The sequence below is a fragment of the Oculina patagonica genome, chromosome 1 (genome assembly GCF_052425735.1).
Source record: "Oculina patagonica isolate OP01 chromosome 1, crgOcupat, whole genome shotgun sequence".
Taxonomy (NCBI): Eukaryota; Metazoa; Cnidaria; class Anthozoa; order Scleractinia; family Oculinidae; genus Oculina; species Oculina patagonica.
In genome coordinates, this window is record NC_135758.1 from 25,744,637 (window position 1) to 25,765,422 (window position 20,786).

At 40.8% G+C, this 20,786-nt stretch overlaps 2 protein-coding genes across 2 annotated transcripts; one reads left to right on the forward strand and one right to left on the reverse strand.

Annotated features, from left to right (window-relative positions):
• The first annotated feature begins 10,897 nt into the window (after positions 1-10,897).
• Positions 10,898-15,379, forward strand: LOC144644022 (uncharacterized). Its single transcript, XM_078503427.1, has 3 exons — positions 10,898-10,955; positions 11,085-11,235; positions 14,745-15,379. The coding sequence occupies exons 2-3, from the start codon at positions 11,126-11,128 to the stop codon at positions 14,974-14,976; spliced, it is 342 nt and encodes a 113-aa protein (XP_078359553.1). The 5' UTR covers positions 10,898-10,955; positions 11,085-11,125; the 3' UTR covers positions 14,977-15,379.
• A 104-nt stretch (positions 15,380-15,483) lies between these two features.
• On the reverse strand, positions 15,484-18,836 carry LOC144643628 (uncharacterized). The gene is made up of 2 exons (XM_078502942.1): positions 18,738-18,836; positions 15,484-16,447 (listed from the first exon to the last, which is right to left on the reverse strand). The coding sequence occupies exon 2, from the start codon at positions 16,418-16,420 to the stop codon at positions 15,656-15,658; it is 765 nt and encodes a 254-aa protein (XP_078359068.1). The 5' UTR covers positions 16,421-16,447; positions 18,738-18,836; the 3' UTR covers positions 15,484-15,655.
• Positions 18,837-20,786: the final 1,950 nt, after the last annotated feature.

Genomic DNA, 20,786 nt, shown 5'->3' on the forward strand with positions numbered 1-20,786 from the left:
ATTGATTGTTCCCCTTTTTGTTTATTGTGTGTATTATACCCATAAGACACACAATATTTTTATTGTTTCACCTTTTATATATTCTTGTTTCAACGTTTTCTTTTTTGACTTTATAATGACGTAAAGTAGCGCCGAAACGTCGTTTGTGACGATGAGTTTAATAAATTGCGTTTTACTTTTTGGTAAAATCTTTTTTTTTTTCAAAACTTTCCATTCTAATGCCTTTTAAACGAACGAAAAATGGGCTTATTATTTAAAAGAGGAAAATTCGTTTACATTGTGTTTGTTACTCCCCGTGACCCCGTGTTTTCCACAGATCCCGGGACCCCCGCACACCGTATACCGGAATCCCGAGACCACGGCCCTGCACAATCCACTAATCCGAACCATACGGCCGTTGCGTTCACTGCTTTGATACAGTTCTCGCTCACTTGCATGATAAGACATTCATTAGTGTAGCATGTGAAACTACTCAACTGTTCTATTCAGCATAAGTTTCATGAGTGAACAAGTTGAAATTTATTATAATAAAAAAAGGGTTTAAATTCCGTATGTTTTGTTCTCGACATTTCATTGGGTGAACTAAATTGTTAGAATCTATTAGGGACGGACCATTAGAAAAGTGATGGGGGGGGGGGGGGGTGAAAACCGGGTGAAACCCTCTGCTCGAATTTTAGACAAACGTTTTTTTCTTCAGACAAATGCCATGTTTTGTTACTTTATACCATAAAAATGCTGTTGTTCATTGACTTCATCCTTTAGGGACTGTCAATAAGTACCGAGGGGGGGGGGGGGGGTGGTCAAAGAGCGGTGCAATTGGAAAAAGTGGAGACCCACCCCTTCCTTCTAGCTCAAAACACCCACCCCTGGGCGGGGGTTGGAAATTACATGATCCAACCCGGGGATCCACCCCTTTCTACAAAAAATAGTTACCGGTAATATGGAAAAAGTCTGTTTGATTGTCTGTAATGGATTAGAGGTTTTTGAATTGATATCAGCTTTAAAAGTGCGATCCCAATCATACGCCACCATAATTGTCGCTAATGAACACTGTAATTCTGTGACGAGCTTAGGCCTTCGACAAAAAATATGCAAATTAGCTTAGCGGAGATTGAATCTCCGCTAAGGTAATTAAGATTGGTAACATAAGAACGTAGTTAGCACGTTGAACTACCGCAACGTACAGTGAAGTGTCAGTCATAAACGTCGCGGCTTCTCTGTAGAGAAAGCAAAAAAATATATATTAACTGGAGTACGGGGTTGCCTAACAAGAAAACAGCAAACATCGAGGCAAGTAAGACAGAATAATCATTTAGCGCGAGGTTATATTCTGCCCACAGAAAACAAGAGCTCAGTAAAGAACTCACCACCTAAGTAAGACAGAATAATTTAGCGTGAGGTTATATTCTGCCCACAGAAAACAAGAGCTCAGTAAAGAACTCACCACCTAAGTAAGACAGAATAATTTAGTGTGAGGTTATATTCTGCCCACAGATAACAAGAGCTCAGTAAAGAACTCACCACCTAAGTAAGACAGAATAATTTAGCGCGAGGTTATATTCTGCCCACAGATAACAACAGCTCGGTAAAGAACTCACCACCTAAGTAAGGCAGAAAAAAATTAGCGCGAGGTTAGTAAAGCGAAATAAGTCAGCGCGCGATTAGCAAGGTTTAAGCACCGCAAGCTGATTATTATAGCAGTGCTTGACATAAGCGATCATTGTAAAACTGAAAACCCAAGTTAAATTTTATATTCCACAAATAAAAAAAAATAAAACTTACCATTGTGCGGTTCCCAGGGCTTTCCCGTTCGAAATTACCAAGGGAAAAGACCTGGGAACGAGGTTGTTCTTTCTTGGATGAACGGCGGGCCGCGCTGTTTGCGAATTGCGTTACCTTATTATTTCCCGCGAGAATAAATTAATCCGGTAACAGTAATCATTTAGACGAAAATGCCGAATCTCTTTTCTTTTATAAGCCGAAACCCTTGCAAAATCTTACAGGGCTTTCCTGTTTCGCATTCATCCACACGAGTTTTGCAGTGTAGCGAGGAACATGTAGCAAAAAATGAAATAAAAACATGTCTTAAATTCAGGGTCGTAACCAGGTATATTTTTTCATCGCTCACTCCCAAATTTTAGCTCTAAATTTTGATTCCTGATCCCTAAAATGTGGCAACATTTGATCCCTGATTCCATTCTGATCCGATCTGATTGGCCGATCCGGATCCCATGACTTGTGACCCGGGATCCCGGGTTCATGATCCCGATCCCGAGGCTGTGATCCCGATCCCAAGGCTGTGATCCCTGATCCCAAGGCTGTGATCCCTGATCCCATATACCTGGTTACGACCCTGTTAAATTGGTAACAATGCTAGTCAATTCATGTCGTGAAGACTACCTACAGCAATAGACTCCTTGAAAGCCCCAATCTTCACACATTCAACTTGTTTCCGCGTGCAGAATTACTGTTGATCTCGCTCTTACCGATATCATTTTCGTCGACTCGCTTTTACATTTATAACTTACCAAAGTCGACTCATACTTGCGGCTGTCCGTCGGATATCCAATGTCGTATAGCTGATACAAAAACACCAAAACGCCGCCTCAAACTTGACCGTGTTGCCAAGAAAACTTATGAAACAGGACTGAATCATTTAAGGTCGCAAACAATACCGATATCGACAGTTTAGCAAATAATATTATTAAAGAAGATAAACCAGCACGTTTCAAAACCGCAAAAGCAGAAACTGCGTGACACAAGAAACATCACGTACACATAGCTAGGACCGGTTTCATTTCACATTTCCTGGCATGCGGTGACAAGTTATGTACAAGATTTTAAAAAAGACCTCCTGGACAGAATTTTTTTTAGGGCTAAGCTTGTCATTAGTTTCTTACACATCTTCTTTCGTTTCTTAACACACCAAAGCAGGGTGAATTTCTCAATCACTTCGTATAATACTTTGTGTTTTTCATATATTTCTGTACGTATCAAGAAATGCGTTTCAACTTTGATAACAATAGGCTTTGTTTTACAAGCTAAAAATGACCCTATATGGCCATTTTTGAACAATGGCGCAACAGCTTCAGAACACACGAGGGATTTGACGAAGTTTCCGATTAGCATACGAGCGGGAAATTTAAACGCTCGGAAAGATCCAAGAAAAGACAAATTCTCCCCGGGAGGGTGATACTGGTAGGTTTTGTTCGGTGCAAATAGCGACGGCGCGGGGGACGGGTAGGGGCGACAGTTGCATAAAGGTGAACAAGTGGAAATAAAAATTAAGAAAGGTTTCGAGTTCAAAGCGCGTTTCGCCTCTTCATAAGTGTGAATAAAATCTTAACAAGAGTTGAGTTCGAGTTCAAAGCGCGAATTCGAGTCTTTGCAAGTATGACTAAACGATTCGAGCAGGGCTTCGAGTTCTAAGCGTCGGTTCGTTTCTTCACAAGTGTGAATAAAATCTTAACAAGAGTTTGAGTTCAAAGCGTGGGTTCGCGTCTTCGCAAGTGAGACTAAAAGTTTCGAGCAAGGTTTCGAGTTCAAAGCGTCGGTTCGTTTCTTCACAAGTGTGAATAAAATCTTAACAAGAGTTTTAGTTCAAAGCGCGAGTTCGTGTCTTCGCAAGTGCGACTAAAAGTTTCGAGCAAGGTTTCGAGTTCAAAGCGTCGGTTTGTTTCTTCACAAGTGTGAATAAAATCTTAACAAGAGTTTGAATTCCCATAGCGGGCCCTCGCATCAGTTAAGGGGATGAATAAAAGATGAAGTTCTATCTGTCTCTTGTTTGGAAATGGCCATGTCAAAATTCTTACAGTGCAGCTATTGTTGCCCGGGTCACCCAGACAATTAAAGTTATCCAATTAAAAATAGCGTAAGGTTTGTAGACATTTCATTGCCTTTTGTCATAGATGCCTCGAAGGGTTCTTTAGCATACCCATTATTTCGTCACTTGACGATTTCGAGAGCAGAACTCCAACCAACAAGTACAATTTATTCAAACTGACTTAAACGAGTGTTACAAGCATATATTAAGTCGATTACATAATGAGACTCACATTCCACACACATTCCACACGCACGCGTTTACGCGCTCATTCTACATCCCTCTATGCAAAAATAAGTACATTGTAGCAAAACTAGTGAAAGCGAAGTATCAAGCACAAAAATTCAGAAATCAAAACAGTCAAAATAATGTCAGTAACAAATCAAGTCTGGGCAAGCTTTTAGACGGTAAATGTCTCAAATCAAGTTACAAAGTCCTGGAACTTTGGATTTGGCCTTGATACCCTTCCTGATCTTGTAACGTAACCTTCTGGGCCACGAGCAGACACCTGGGGTCTAACGGGTGCATTCGCCGAAGACTGCTGTGGGACTGAAGATTTGGCGGGCGTCTTGGGTGTTGTTGGAGACGCAACAAGTGGAGAAGGAATTACATTATGGTCGGATGGTACAACAGGCGAGGAAGGAGGAGGTACATCCTGGTCTGTCGCTGGTTCCGGAACAGACAGGAGATGTCTACGGTTTCGGCGGTACTCCTTTCCGTCGGCTTGTACGATGTATGACCGTGGTTGTGCACTGGGCTGCTTAACGATGCCCAATTTCTGGTAACCTTTATCGGTCTGAAGTCGCACCACCTGCTGTGGACTGAGAGGTGGGAGAGGTTTGGCATGTTGATCAAAATAAGACTTCTGTTGTCGACGTTTCAGCTCCAAACGCGAGGAGACATCTCTGCTGATGAGTGTCTTGGGAGTAAGGAGCTTCTTAGCAACAGGAAGAACGCACCTGGTGCGCCTGGACATCAATCGCTGAGCAGGAGAACCTAGGATTTGATCTCTTGGAACGTTCCTGAGGTTAAGTAGGCCAAGCAGCGGGTCAGAGCCATCCTTCTTGCATTTGTCAAGCAGGTTCTTGGCTTACTTAACAGAATTTTCAACTAGACCATTGGACTGAGGAAAATAAGGGCTGCTGGTTACATGCTCGAAGCTCCATTCACTTGCGAATCTCTCAAATTCTCTGCTTGAAAATTGAGGACCATTATCTGTTAGCAGCCTGGTAGGAATGCCGTGGACAGCGAAGTGTCGCTTCATCTTCTGGATCACGGTTTTGGACGACAAATCACTGATGGTGTTCATTTCGAACCAACCAGAGTAGGAGTCAACGAGTATCAGGTACTGCAAACCATTCCAATCAAATATGTCGGCGCTTACAAAGGACCAAGGGAGGTCAGGGACCGGGTGCATTAGAAGTGGCTCTTTCTGCTGGTGGGGTTTAGCACTGTTGCAAGGCTGGCACGACGCTACGGCAGAATCAATGTCGAGCAGCATAGAAGGCCAATACACGACTTCCCTTGCTCTTCTCTTCGTAGCATCCATACCAGGATGTCCCTTGTGGAGTTGCTGAACGTATTCTCTGCGCAACGTTTCTGGAACTACCACTCTCAGGCCTTTCAAGATGATTCCATCGTCCACGATCAGCTCATCTCGTATTGGAAAGTATGGTTGTACCTCTGGGGGTATACTCTTGGATTTTGCTGGCCAGCCATTAGTGATAAAATGAGTAACTTTCTGCATAACAGGATCTGCAAGAGTATGCCTCTGAAGTTCGGCCATGCGTGCAGGGGAGATTGATGTGAGGGACAGGATGTCCATCTGCTCATCAGCCTCAGCATCTGGCTTCTCATCAGTATAGGCGCGTGACAATGTGTCTGCTACATAAAGCTCAGTTCCCTTCTTGTAGACGAACTTCAAGTTGTACTTTTGAAGCAACAAAAGCATACGTTGTAGACGAGCAGGAGCTAAGTGAAGAGGCTTGTTTACGATTGCTGTAAGAGGCTTGTGATCTGTCTCGATGATAGCTTGTCGACCATAGATGAAATCATGAAAGTTCTTGCATGCAAATGTAGCTGCGAGAAGCTCCTTCTCGATTTGGGCATATCGTGTTTCGGCTTCCGTTACGGCACGTAAAGCATAGGCCACAGGGCAACCATCTTGCAAGCATGCAGCACGAAGACCACTCTTTGAGGCATCGACAGACAGTGTGACAGACTTTGAGGGGTCGAAGTACCTCAGAACTGGTGGCTGAGAGATGTCTTCCTTCAGGGCTTCGAAAGTTAGTTGCTTTACTTGCTCCCAGCTCCAGTGTGTGTCATTCCGCAGCAATTCGCGTGGTGGCGCGGTTTTCTCACTGAAGTTGCTAATGAACTTGTGAAGATAATTGGCCATGCCAAGAAATCGTCGGAGTGCCTCTGGGTCATTAGGAGTGGGCATCTCTCTAATAGCAGTAACTTTGGCTTCATCAGGCTTGAGACCACCCTTTGTGAACTGATGGCCAACGTAAGACACTAGATCAAGTCGGAACTTGCATTTCTTTGAGCATAGCTTCATGTCGACCTCTCGTGCTCTTTGTAGAATCTTCTTTAGGTTTACATCATGATCCGCTGTTCCCTCGCCCCATACTAACAGATCATCTACGATTATGGCACAGGGATATCCAGCAAACAGCTCTTCCATGGCACGCTGGAAGACCTCTGAGGCAGATGTGAGACCAAACGGCATGCGAAGAAAACGGTACCTTCCAAACGGGGTACTGAAAGTTGTGAGCAATGAAGATTCGCAATCAAGTTTGATTTGCCAGAAACCACTTCTCGCGTCAAGTGTGGAGAACACTGTGGCATTGGGCATGCGCGATGCAACATCTTCAACCGTTCTCATAGGATGGTGGGGTCTTCTAAGGGCTTTGTTGAGATCTCTCGGATCGATGCAGATGCGGATACTGCCGTCTTTCTTCTTTGCCGCTACCATTTGTGAGACCCATTCAGTCGGTTCGGACACAGGTACAATTGCTCCAATCTTAACCATCCTATCAAGCTCTTTTTTCACACTCCCTTCCATTGCAAGGGGTATTCTGCGAGATGGTCTGACAACAGGGTCAAGCCTCATCTTGTAAACGACAGGTAGATTGCCCAGATCGCCTTCAAATAAATCTTTGTAGTCTTCAAGTATTGCTGCACGGAAGGCACCAGCAGCTTCAACTTCGTGGACCTCGCTGTGCAACTGAATGAGATTCAAGCTCAGAGAGTCCGTAAGACCAAGCAATGGTGTTACTGGTTTGTCAATGACGTGAAATTCCAGGCAACGGGATATCGACCTCGTGTGAACTTCGAACTTCACAGTTCCCAGTGTAGCCAATGTGTCTCCGCCATAGGCAACTAATTGCACCGCTTTCGTGTGATCAATCTTCTCATTGCGGCAGATCCGTTTGAACAAATCAAGTGTGATGACATTGCATTTAGCGCCAGTGTCAATTTTGATTTCAACTTGTTTGCCATTAATTTCCATTGTGCAATAGATTTCACGCTTGTGCCCTGGAGTTGTAGTTATCGCGTCGATAACAAATAAATCCTCATCTTGTGCGGTAGGAAGCTCAGGAGAAATTTCGTCAACAGGACGCCTGCGATTTGGCCGTTGAACATTTGAATCTCGATTGAACCGCTGACCACTGAAACCTCGACGCGTACTTGGATGCCCGCCAGCGCGTTTTTGAAAACAAACTTTTTCAAAATGGTTGAGCTTTCCACAATAAAGGCACTTCTTACCAAACGCTGGACAGGATTTCGGCTTAGGTGCATGGTTGCTGCCACAGTTCCTGCAATTTTGGATGTCAGGTTTCAAATCTTTCTTCGGAAATTTTCCTCTTTTGCTAACGCCATGAACATCTTCCTTTGGATCACTGACATTACTCGAGAGTTCGCTGTTGTTTCTGTCGGATAACTCGTTGGCAATACCAATGTCGATAGCGCGGTCGAGTGTGAGATCTCTTTCTTTCAAAAGCTGCTTTCTGATGAGTGGAGAGGCGACACCACATACTATTTTATCACGAATAAGCTCATCCTTCAAAGAACCATACTCGCATGTGTTTGCTAAGATTCTTAGATCGGCCACAAAAGACTGAAATGGTTCATCCACTTTCTGTGCTCTTGTATTAAATTTATGTCGTTCCATGATCACGTTTCCACGAGGGTCGCAGATTTCGGCAAATTTTCTTTTCAGCACTGCGATACTTTCGCGAGATTCTGCTGCGACGCGAACGCTTTCATCCTCGTTTAGCACAGCGGGAGCGTAAACAAATGACTTTTCCTTCTCAATTGCTTCTCTTCCTGCTAGATTTAAAAAATGTATGCTTTAGTTTTGGCATCCTTTTCTCCATGTGCGGCGGCGATAAATATTTCAACCTCCTGCTTGAAGTTTTTCCAGTTTAACGACACATTTCCCTCGAAGCTCAGCGGCTCAGGTTTTCGAAGTCCGTCTGCCATGTCGATGAGCGAAACTTTTAACTGTTAATGTATCAGAGGAACCGGGCGATGCGGATTTTTACTCCAACCAACAAGTACAATTTATTCAAACTGACTTAAACGAGTGTTACAAGCATATATTAAGTCGATTACATAATGAGACTCACATTCCACACACATTCCACACGCACACGTTTACACGCTCATTCTACATCACTGACTCTCCCACGCATTTCGCTCCTCCCGCTTCAGGAGCGGTGCAAGTAGTTGAGGTGTAGCTGGCAGCAGCTACAATTAAAAAGGAACCATCAATCTTGCACGAAACTTGTCAGCCAAAGTCGATTGTTTTTCACGGTTCTCAATATCTCCGCCTGCATGCAAGTGGCAATGATTATTAATTCTGTTTCTCATTGGTTTGGTGAAAAATAACCACTGATATCAAGAAAAATATCGAACTCAGTAATTGTTTTATTATACACTGAAGTCTCGAACAAAGTATAAAGGACTCAATTCCTCAGATACTCGTGCTAAATAGTCTTTTCTTTGGGTTCTGTATCTTTCTGTTTCTTGAGGTACACTTGGAACACTTGCCTTGCTTCTTTCGTTGACTTTTTCGTGGAATGTTCCCAGCAACCTTACCCTCTACAATTACTTTCAATTTCCCGCTCTGATAGAAAGGCAAATAAAGCCATTATCTAGAATTATATGCAGCTCACAGAATAGAGATTGAGACTTCAGTGTATAATAAAAGCGAATATAAAGCCCCCGCGGGAATGGATATTGAACGTCTGATTATGCAATCAATGTTTGTAGTACAGTTGATATGTGGTTAAAATGGTTATCTTTATTCCGCAGATTCAAGAGAGGAGCCGAAAACTGGGAAGCAGATCATCGCAACACCAGGGATAAGAGGTCTCTGTCTTCAATGCTAGACGCAGAGAAACGTCGCGGTCCCCCAATAGGGCTGAATGCTGCTAACCGAGAGCACGGGTCAGAATAAAAAAAAAGATGGAAAATTACATCAGCTAGCTATCAGCGATTGCGATCGGTTATGCTTCATTTATCAATTTCATGTGATTTCCTGTATGTGATACGAATAAAAAAGAATAGACATAACATAAAATATAGTTTTCAAAGTGAGTGTATTTTTAAACAGCCAACGGATAGTTTATTGTGGGCAGATTATTGAATAAAAGCTTGGTGGCAAAGTTGTTGTTTTCTATTGCTTCAATGAAAACCCTCAAACCCAATTTTGAAGGCGGACATTGGGGGGCACTGAACACCAGATCACCACAAAAAAACTCGGCAGATATCACAATACCGCAAACAATTCAGGAAACACTTACACCAACGCATTAGTAAACACCGCTATTCTGCCAGACACCTTGAAACACAATATGGTAACAAAGGAGCCTTCTCTCGACACGCAAAGTGACTCACCGACTCGCGCCAAACTGTTTACTTGATATTTTAGTACTTTTAATAAGATTTTTATTTTCACTTTTCTTCAATTGTTTTACTTTGAGTATTTTACCCATTAGACAAAAATATTTTAATGGTTTAACGTTTTATATATTCTAGTTTCAACTTTTAGCCTTTTGACTTTATAATGACGCAGAGTAGCGCCGAAACGTCGTCTGCTCTTTTAGAGTTTTTGTTAATGAGTTTTAATAACCTTTGAGCATTTAAGTTTTTGATAAAATCTTTTTCCAAATTCCTCCTTTTAAATTCATTTTGAACAAACAAACATCGAGCTTATGATTTTAAAGAGAAAAATTTGTTTGTTTTGTTTTTTTGTAAAAAAAAACCTGGAGCCCTGTGTTTCCCACAGACGCCGTGTTTTCCACACCCCGAGACGCCGTGTTTTCCACAGACCACGGGAACCCAGGTCTCCGTACCCCATTTCTCGGTACCCCAGCCCCGTGTAATCCAATAATCTTAAACATGGGGCCGTTGTGTTCACTGCTTTGATACAGTTTGAATTCAGTTCTCGCTCACTTGCATGACACGATATTCATTTGTGTAGCATGTGAAACTACTCAACTGTTCTATTCAGCATAAGTTTCATAAGTGAACAAGTTGAAATTCATTATAATAAAAAAAAAGTGTTTAAATTCCGTATGTTTTGTTCTCGACATTTCATTGGGTGAAATAAAATGTTAGAATCTATTATTCCCGTTCAGCTTTGTAATTGGATAACTTTAATTGTCTGGGTGACCCGGGCAACAATAGCTGCACTGTAAGAATTTTGATGTGGCCATTTCCAAACAAGAGACAGATAGAACTTCATCTGTTATTCATCCCCTTAACTGATGCGAGGGCCCGCTATGTTACAAGCAGACCGGCCGGGGAGCTGTAATTAGTAAATCCCCCCACTTCGCTTTAGGTACACGAAGATTAAAACTTCGTGTACGTACGTCTCAAGATGTTAATCATTATACCAGAGGAAACTTTTGTTTAGAATACATGAATATTGATCTGTGGTCATTTTTAATATATATGTTAATTCGGAAGCGTGATCAGAACGTCCACTTTGCAATTTAATTGTTAGGGAGAGTGTATGATTGGTTACAGCACTCAGCTGACATATGATAGCATGTAATTGTAAAACAAAAATCCGCCCTTCTGTTGCTCATTTGTTTATGTATCTTTTAGAGCATTCAAGGTGATTTTAGAGACACAGGTTAAAATCGCGCGGAAAAAGGAGACCGAAGTATGTCATGTTTCTTTATAGGTTATTTAAGCTTTAATTTGACCTGGCCACGGATTATAACGAATTTGAATCTTATTTCAGAACAACTTCAAGCAAGCAAGACTTCTACAGGTGTTATTGCCATGAGTTGGTTCAAGTTCTTCGTTGTGTGTGCCTTGCTGTTGTGTTTGATGGAACCGTGCTTGGTGGAAGCACAAGGAGAAGTCCATGGTGGAGAAAAAAATAGCGTAAGGTTTGTAGACATTTCATTGCTTTTTTTCATAGATATATCGATGTCTCGAAGGGTCCTTCCCCGGTATCAGGACCATGGATAGACCATGGTCAACCATGCTTTGAACATGGTTATTCATGGTTGGTGACCATGGTAAACCATGGTCTGTCAATGGTCTGACCATGGTTTGGCCATGGTCGACCATGAACGTTAAATTGCACAAGGCTGACCATGGTCAACCATGGTCAAATTGACTGTGAAACTAACAAGGTCAAACATGTTTGACCATGGTCTAAAACCGTGTTTGACCATGGTCAACCATGGTAGCAAAATGACACACCATAACATGAAATTACATGGTACACCATGAAAAAACATGGTCAACCATGTCCATTCTTTCATACAGACCATGAAAAAACATGGTCAACCATGTTCTCTATTTATCCTTTGCATGATTTTACAAACGTTCTGTTGCTTAATTATAACAGATGAAAAAAATATATATATAATGCATATAAAGAGCCCAATCAGTTTACATTTGTAGACATAAAAACATAACAGCCATTAACAACAGCTTGAAACAAAGTTTTATTGGGCTAACACTATTTTCTTGTATACACTTTCATTAAATACCTATGTGCATTCAGAAACAATGCCTTAACGCAGATGCCTTTCTTTGGCATATAAACTAATATTACTTCAAAACTTGGGGCTTATGGTTTCTGACTCAGACAAGAAAAGGCAGACTTAGCTGGTGGCTGTCTTCTGATAAGATGCATGATAAAGTTCAGTTCTTTCTAGTTTGTCCAGTTTGGAAGTTTTCCTTGCTACACTTTAGCCTGTAAAAATAAATCAAATGCATGCCCCAATTAACTCTCAATTTGTATTTAAGTAGCTATAATGATTTGGTATTCTCATTACTAGAGCACACGAACTTTGTTAGATCTTGCAAACCTTTAAGATCAGATAGCACTAATGCCTTGGGAAATTTACAGTGTAAAATCCACAATCCACAACAGTGTAAAAATTTACACCCTGATGAAGCCTGTAAGCAGCTGTGAGCTAATTGGGGAATTTTAATTCGGTATTCAAATTACTCCTTAACGAAATTATAAGCGGGAATTTTTGTAACGGACGTCACACACGCACAGCCGAAATAATTTCACCAAGCATATCCAACGGCTACAATGCAGTTCGTGCAAATAGTGTTATGATTCTTTAAATGACAAGCCTCTAGTTCTGTGAAAGCCCATCTGGTTTTATCAGGGAAATACAAGCTTATTTGTACTCACCGAACCGCTCAAGTTGTAAATGACTGCCCAACTGCCATAGTGCTATGACACCGCAGAAATTAACAAGGCCATTGATCAGCTCCAAGAATCACCAGCTAACAGAACACTAGTTGCCTTTCGTTTAACAAAGCACAATCTGTTCTTTATAATAACCGTACAAAGCGAAACACATACTGACTGTACAGTTTAGAATAAAAAACGTTCCCACATGCGACCAACGATCACAAGACTATTCAAATCCTCAGCGCCAAAAGGAGAATGAAATAACGATAAACATGACATCACGTGGGATAGTTTGCGTAACGTGATTGGTTTCTCAACAGCATTCCGCTGGAAAGTTGAACTGCGGTCTCAACAATAATGGCGGCACGGCTGAAAGCAGTTCGAAGAGTCGTTCGAAGAATCTTGCTCTTTGCGATCTCATTGTGGTGAAATTGTCAAGGTTTATAAAGGAATAAACGGTGAGAATGAAACACATATCAGGTTGTCAGTTTATTTGCCAAGGTTTTCGACAGTTTTAAGGGTGGAAAATCTTTCTTCATTAACGATGCTGGAGACATATTGATGTGAACGGAAAGTGGACTCTGCGGCATAAATTCTTTATCTAAGCTCGGTATGCAATGCTTTTGTTGTTTAGTAATGTTCAATTTTTTTTAATTTTTAGTATTTGAGGTTGGATTTAACAAAAATTGACAGAAATTCAAGGCTTATAATTGAACTCCAGTATTCGTATGAAAATACAAGTTTATTATTGACACATAGGCTTATTAAAATCCTAGAAAACCCATTAATTCCTTAGAATTTCCAGAAAGCTAAAAATTTATTTTGCATTTAAGGGAATTGGTAGAAAAATAGTTCACAGTCAGCCAAATGTTAAAGACATTGAAATGCATTATAATTATTATTTTTAATTACCTTGGCCATGGTCAAAAATGGTATTCCATGGTCTTTAAAAAGAAATTAAGAAGTCACTCCTATAAGTAATGTAATTATTCTTTTAGCAAGTTGAAGCCACCAATTAGAGAATTCTTGGACCTGTATCTGATGAAATCGTACATTTATTTTGTTAGGTTAATGATTTGTCTTGTGGACTTTCTAGGACATGGTTTTCCATGGTAGTACATGGTGTGTAGGCATTCTTCGGCCAGTGCTTTATAAAAGTTAACAGTTACAAGCTAAAAGTTATGAATATGAGTTTTAATCATTTATAAAACACCTTAGGCACCCTTATCAAAACAATGATTTTTAATATTAACAATTATATTACCTGACCATGGTTGACCGTGAACCATGGTCAGTGGCCAAAGTGGACCATGGTCAGACACCACGGTCATAGCATAGTCAACCATGGTCAACCATGGTTGACTATGAAAAACCATGGTACCATGGTCAACCTGACGCCGGGGTTTAGTATACCCATTATATTTCGTCACTGACTCTCCACGCATTTCTCTCCTCCTGCTCCAAGAGTGGTGTAACTGTAGTTAAAGGACCCTAGTCAGCCACGCCTTTGTTTTTGTTTACATACGAGAATTTCGGTATTATATTTTTCGCGGAGTGTGTCTAAAGGAAAGAGATCAATGTGAAACTGCTAAAAGTAAATAAACCGACTTCGAATGCAATAAGATTTCGCTTCGCCATAGTTTTTTTCATAATTTCGATGGCATCCAAAATGGCGGAGGATGACTAGGATCTTTTAAGTTCAACTCAAAAATTTCACTCCAAATAAACAAAAGAATTATAAAATAACCTAGTCAAAAATAAGCACCGATAATTTAAAAATCATTTGTGGCAGTTTAAGACCTCAGTAAAGCAAACGCACAAGGATGGACGAGGATTTCTTTTTAACATGCGAAATGTCCGAATTTAGATGGCATAGAAAATGGCGGAGGCTGACTAGGATCCTTTAAGGTGTAGATGTCAGCAGCTGCAATTGGAAAGGAACCGTTGATCTTGTATAAAACGTGTCCGCCAAGGCCGACTTTTTGACGCGGTTTTCAATAGCTTCGCCTGCGAGTGGCAATGGCTATTAATTCTGTTTCTTGGTAAAAATTTAACACATATTGGATGAGGTTTTTCGTGATATCACGAACAACCGACAGCGAATTCAATAATTGTTTTATTATACACTGCGAATATAAAGCACCCGCGGGAATGGATATTGAACGTTTGATTATGCAATGTTAATAGTACTGAATTGATAAGTGATTGAACTGAACGGTTATCTTTATTCCGCAGATTCAAGAGAGGCGATGAAAACTGGGAAGCAGATCACCGCAACACCAGGGATAAAATGTCATTGTCTTCAATGCTGGAGAAACATCGCGGACCCAATAGATACCGTTATGGACCCAGTTATGGTCCCATCGGGGGATACCTTAAAACACAACATAGTAACAAAGGAGCCTTCTCTCGACACTCAGTGACCCGATTCGCGCCAAACTGTTTACTTGATACTTTAGTACTTTAAATGAGCTTTTTTTTCAATTGGTTTTCTTTGAGTATTTTACCTTTAAGACACAAATGTTTGTATTTGTTTCAGGTTTTATATTATTATCATTTCAACTTTTAACCTTTTGACTTTATAATGACGTTGAGTAGCGCCGAAACGTCGTCTGCTCTTTTAAATTCATTTTTAACAAACAAAATTTCAGCTTATGATTTTTTTTTGTATAAAATCGGGACCCCCGTGTTTTCCAAACCCCGAGACGCCGTGTTTTCCGCAGACCACGGGACCCCGGGTCTCCGTAGCCCGTATCCCGGTAGCTTGTTGTAAAATTACTTGTAGCCAAACAACAACGATCAACTAAGACAACTAAGTCATGTCTCTATTGGGTGTTTATGGTTTCAAACTTAACAAATAAAGCACACTAATAACATTAAGTTGCGACTGTTTCCTCGAATGCAACTGGATCCGGGGGGTGGGATAAAACGTTTTCCAAGCAGATGAGAATGTATGTGTACATTTCTGTACACATTTCTACACATTTCTACCCCCAGGGGGATGTGAAATCAATGTACTCCTTATCCAATTTCCACCTCCCCCACCCCTGGTTTTCAATGGATGTAGCCTCACTGCCTTATTTTTATATGTCACTGTACTCCTTTCAAAATATTTTATCCCTGAATGCACTAGCTACTAACAAGTATCAGAAATTTTCTTGTTTCATCCGCTTAAGGTTGCCTAAAAGTTCAGAGATACTGAAAGTATCATTATCCTCTTCTTTGTTACATATCTCCTCCCTGGTATGCAATTTTCTGTGTCTCTTTTGATTACTAAACTGCCTAAAACACTTGCCACACGTGTTACACTCAAAAGGCTTCTTTCCTGGGTGAGTTCTTTTATGTTGCTTAAGATTTCCTGGCTGATTAAAACACTTGCCACACTGGTTGCATTCATAAGGCTTTTCTCCTGTGTGAGTTCGTTTATGATCCTTTAGATTTCCTGCCTGATTAAAACACTTACCACAAAGGTTGCACTCATAAGGCTTTTCCCCTGTGTGTGTTCTTTTGTGTTGCGTTAGATGCCATCTACGAATAAAACGTTTGCCACACTGATTGCAGTCAAAAGGCTTCTCTCCTGTGTGAACTTTCTTATGTTCTTTTAGAAGTCGTGCACGACTAAAACGTTTCTCACACTGGTTGCACTCAAAAGGCTTCTCTCCTGTGTGAATTCGTTTATGCTCCCTTAGATGTCCTTTCTGATAAAAACGCTTCCCACACTGGTCACATTCCAAAGGCTTTTTTCTTGTGTGTTGTTTCGTGTGATCTTGTAGCTGTTCAATTCTACTAAACACCTTGTAACACAGTTCACATATGAAAGGTTTTCTCTCTGAGAGTGAAATTGCCTTCCCGTCCAGATCACTGTCAGTTTCACTGAATGACGTTTTGCACGTCTTGTGGTTACTATCCATTTCGTTTACTTTGAACACAACAGTAACCTTCAAAGATAGGTAAAAAGTATGTTATGTTGTTTGGGGGCAATATTACTTATGACTGAACAACGGTATACTCAAAGAAAAGATTAGCAATAAATTAGCTTGGGGGATGGGGGAGGTACTCCCATATTGAAAGGCAGTAATGCTTATTAGAAACGTTTTTAATACACCCCTGAAATGGACCACTTCGTAGCGTGTCTTTCTCTTTAATATACAGGAGCGAGCAAGCTTAGAAGTAGCCTGAATTTTAGACGTCTTTCTCTGGTCGCCTACCTTCTTCTCGGGAGCAGGCGACCACAGAGAGACGTTTGAAATTCAGGCTAGCTTACAACTGAGAAGAAAAGTATCGAGAAAAGTATCGTATATCAGGTTTTATTAAATTTTCAGCCACGGATATTGCATTTCTAGCATTCTGATTGGTTCACTCAATCCCGGTTGTCAGCTCGTATACCTTAGTTTGACCTTATTTGGAAAATGATTGCGTTACTGTTGCCAAACTAAAATTTTTCTGCGGGAAGCGACAGTTCCATCAAAATGGTTTTGAACAGCAAATTTGGCGAGCTTTATGAACAAGAAATAATTAGCGGTGCCTACAAAAACCAAAGAAATGCCATAGTAAATTAAACTACGCAAAACAAAAGGATAGATGCGAAAAGTGTAATTAATAATACTTTTAAACTGAACGCACAGCAAGAGCGAGTGAATAAAGTATAAAAGCAGCAAATAATTTACGAAAGAACGGCAAACTGACACAGTTTCATTCAGTGTACGTCATAAAACTAGGCTCAGCACTTCAGTAAAGTTTGTTACCTTTCAATCTTGGTTTTGTCCTTTCATACTTTAGTAAACCTGTTCCACTTTGAGCTCAATTTCGCTTCAAATAATATAGCAGTCTTGATGACAGCCGTGGAGCCGTAAAGAAGTACAAATTAAACACTTGCCTCGTTCGACTTGCACAAGACTTGTAGTTTCCAGAAAAGGTTTTGCTTCGGATCTTCTCGTAAATCTTAACTGTTGTCACAATTTCCATGATATTTAGACGACTTTAGAGAGGATTGTTTGAGGAAAAATCTTCTGAAGAAAACTCTCTTGCTCGCTTTCCTCGTATGTTTCATTCAACTCAAGAAGTGAACACCGCGCCAGAAATTTTCGCGCCTCCTCATACTATCACTTCGTTTACATCAAAATGAAATGTCCATTCGATTTTCAAGTTCAGTGAACTTGAGAAGAATTTAATAAAACAATTATTTCATTCGCCCTTGTTGGATACGAGTCGTTATAGCCAACTCGGCGCTTCGCGCCTCGTTGGCTATTTACCACCTCGTATCCAACGCGGACTCATGGAATAATTGTTAAGTATACAAGATGTCACGCAACTTTCACTGAACGATCATTGAATAGGGAATTTGAAGCTACTTTTATTTAGGATACGTTAATTTGTTGACAAAGACCCCTTAGGAACCGTCATAGCTTCTGCATGCACTGTATGCCGTCTATCCTTTTAGATTTGTCAGGTTGTTGTTGTTCAACAAGAGTTGCGTTATACTGTAGCAAGCGTGACATCCGGTGAACGACTATGCACGCAAACAAGGTCAAGCAGTGTCTTTACACCGGCCCATTGTATAAGAATTTAGACATTTTGCTTAACAAATCTAACAAGCACTCATCAAAAATAAATTGTCTCTTTCATTTATACTTTGTACTGTTCCTTTCTAACTGCCATGGAGTGTTTTGCTTTTGTGTTTACGAGGTGATTTCTTATTGAATTAAACTTGATTTCCGGTTCACGTTATTGATCGGCCGATCGCAACATGACGGCATCGCTTATATTTCATCAAAAAAGTTATATCGAGGGCTATTTTGCTCTACAAGTTTGAAAGTGGAGATATTGTTGACTGGCTGAGGGAATTCGATCTTCTTCGATCGAATGGATGGGAAGTTTCAGAAATCGAAAGCCGTGTTGACTTCACACGAAGCAGATTGCCGAATGCCATCGATTATTAAATTATACTACAGTGGAACCTCGATTTAACGAACCTTTATATAGCGAAGTCCTCGATATAACGAACGAATTGTTTCGTCCCAGTAATAGCAAAATATGTGGAAAAGAACCTCGATATAACGAAACCTCGTTATAGCGAACATATTTTGCCAGTCCCTTGGCCCTTCGTTATATCGAGGTTCTACTGTATCGTAAGCATTCGCTTTCATCGACTCGCACTATTGACAGCGACTTTCACATTTTTCTTAAGACTAAGCTCTCATTCACGTTTAACATAACTGTTTTCCCTACCTCAGCTGTTAATAGAACGAGCAGCAAGGATCTTAAACCACGATCGAACGTACGATGACCCGACAACACTGACTCCCGGTCCGTGGACCCCCAACTACGGACCGGATCCACGGACTACCTTACCGTGGACCCGGTACGTAGTGGGGGTCCACGGACCGGGGACAGTGTTTTCGGGTCAACCTGATTTGGGTATCCCTGAGTTTTGGGTAAGTCTTTTGGGTTTTCCCAGAAGGGATCTCCAAAACACTGAAGCCAACTTTACATGGGCAATTTTTATTTAATAGACAAATATATTTGATCGTATAGATGGCACAGCGATTTTTTTTCAACAGTTCAATGTTTAGTGCGCCAGTAATGACTTTGGACAGCAGAGATACGCACAGATACGCCTGCACAGTGCCCAGTGGGAGATTGGGAAACTATATAGGGTCCACCAACACGCCAGCTTCTCAGCAAATATATTTCTCACATAAAAATTGGTTAATTAACCTCGTCTTCAAGAACAAATAAAAATGTCACATAAAAATTGCTCGTGTAAACTAGTCTTGACAGCGTAAAATACAGCAGACTGGGACAAGTGAAGCCATTCACAATTTTGCTCTCAACCATTTAACGTTACGGATGTGTATAAGGCCATCCCCTTTTTTTTTTCGTTTATCGTCGTATGTGTTTTCTGATTTTGGGTCGGTCGGTCGGAATTAAAAAAAAAAAAATTAAAAAAAAAAGTGGATAAGGAGTCTGGAACTAGGAGGCCCGGTACCTCAGCATAATGTCCGTGGCGCCTGGAAACAAGAAGACATGGTTACAAAGTCAACATGGCGGCAATGGAGGAAGGAAAAATCGACGTCGTGGTTAAACTCAAACAAGAACAGCGTAAAAAGGACGAAACATTATTTAAAATAATGTGTCATTGCCTTCTATACCTTCTGTATAATTTTTTTTTTTTTTTTTGAAAACGCGAAAATCTGGGTCGGTCGGACGACGCTAAACAGAGAAAAAAAAGGGGATGGCCTAACGAAGCTTTGGCTAAAAAAAATAAATCTTTTATAGCTAACTGAATAAGTCTCTAGAAACTTAATCGCAAAGAAAAACAAACCGTCTAAAGTCCGCGCATTTAACTGATGAGTCACGCGCCGAAGGTCCTTGTAGGAACACGCATATGGTGCTAATAGCTAACCCCCAAAAGGCAGGTTGATGTTAAAAAAAAAAGAAGAAGCGCATTCTAAGAGCTCGCATAGTTCGGTGGATGAAAATTCTAAATCAATGTGCGAACATGATCAACAAGCCACGCAATACGTAAGTCGCCAAGCTGTGAAAACTGACCTCTGTCGGCTGTCTGAATGCCATCCAAGCATTTTGGACTAAGATTTTTTTTGGTTTTTTGAAATTAATGTTTATTTACTCCGTGTGAACTAACGCATTTTGTTTAATATATATTTGAGCAATTAGGTCTAGTCAGCAAAGAAATTGCGGAGGGGCAGACATAAGTGTCCGTTGGGCAAAGACTTGAATACCCAATTCCCTAGTAATATGGCATTCCAAACCCTCCGACAGCAGCCATTTTCTTGTCGCACTTCTGCGACTTTGCTGTCAATTAATTCAATTTCAATTTTTGGCACTCAATTTCAACTTTTTGCTCTGTTTAAGAATAATTAACGCGCTCTCAGCCAATACCATAAAATTCCGGTTATAAGGCCTGGGCATATACAACTTCGTAAGGGGTTTTGGGTAGGCTTATAAACGGAGGGGCTTATATCCGAGAAGCGCTTATAAGCGGAATATAAAAAAAAAAACGTTTGGAAACGAGCCACGGGAGTGTTGATCTAAATACGTTTTGAAGATAAAAACGCATAATAAAGCAACATTTAGCCCTGTTCAGTACTGTCATCCGGTCAAGGGGGGGGGGGGGCTTATAATCGGATGTATTTCTTTGTTTCCAGGTAGATGGGATGGGCCTATAACCGGGGGGGGGGGGGGGGAGCTTAAAACATGAATTTTAGGGAATGCATGCTAAAATTTTTATTACATCCAAGTTCAGCTTAATTTGTT

Coding starts and splice junctions, on each gene's coding strand:
- LOC144643628 (XM_078502942.1), bottom strand. CDS start 16,420: ATGGATAGTAACCACAAGACGTGCAAAACGTCATTCAGTGAAACTGAC.
- LOC144644022 (XM_078503427.1), top strand. CDS start 11,126: ATGAGTTGGTTCAAGTTCTTCGTTGTGTGTGCCTTGCTGTTGTGTTTG. Junction 11,236..14,744: donor GGAGAAAAAAATAGCGTAAG/GTTTGTAGACAT, acceptor TTTATTCCGCAG/ATTCAAGAGAGGCGATGAAA.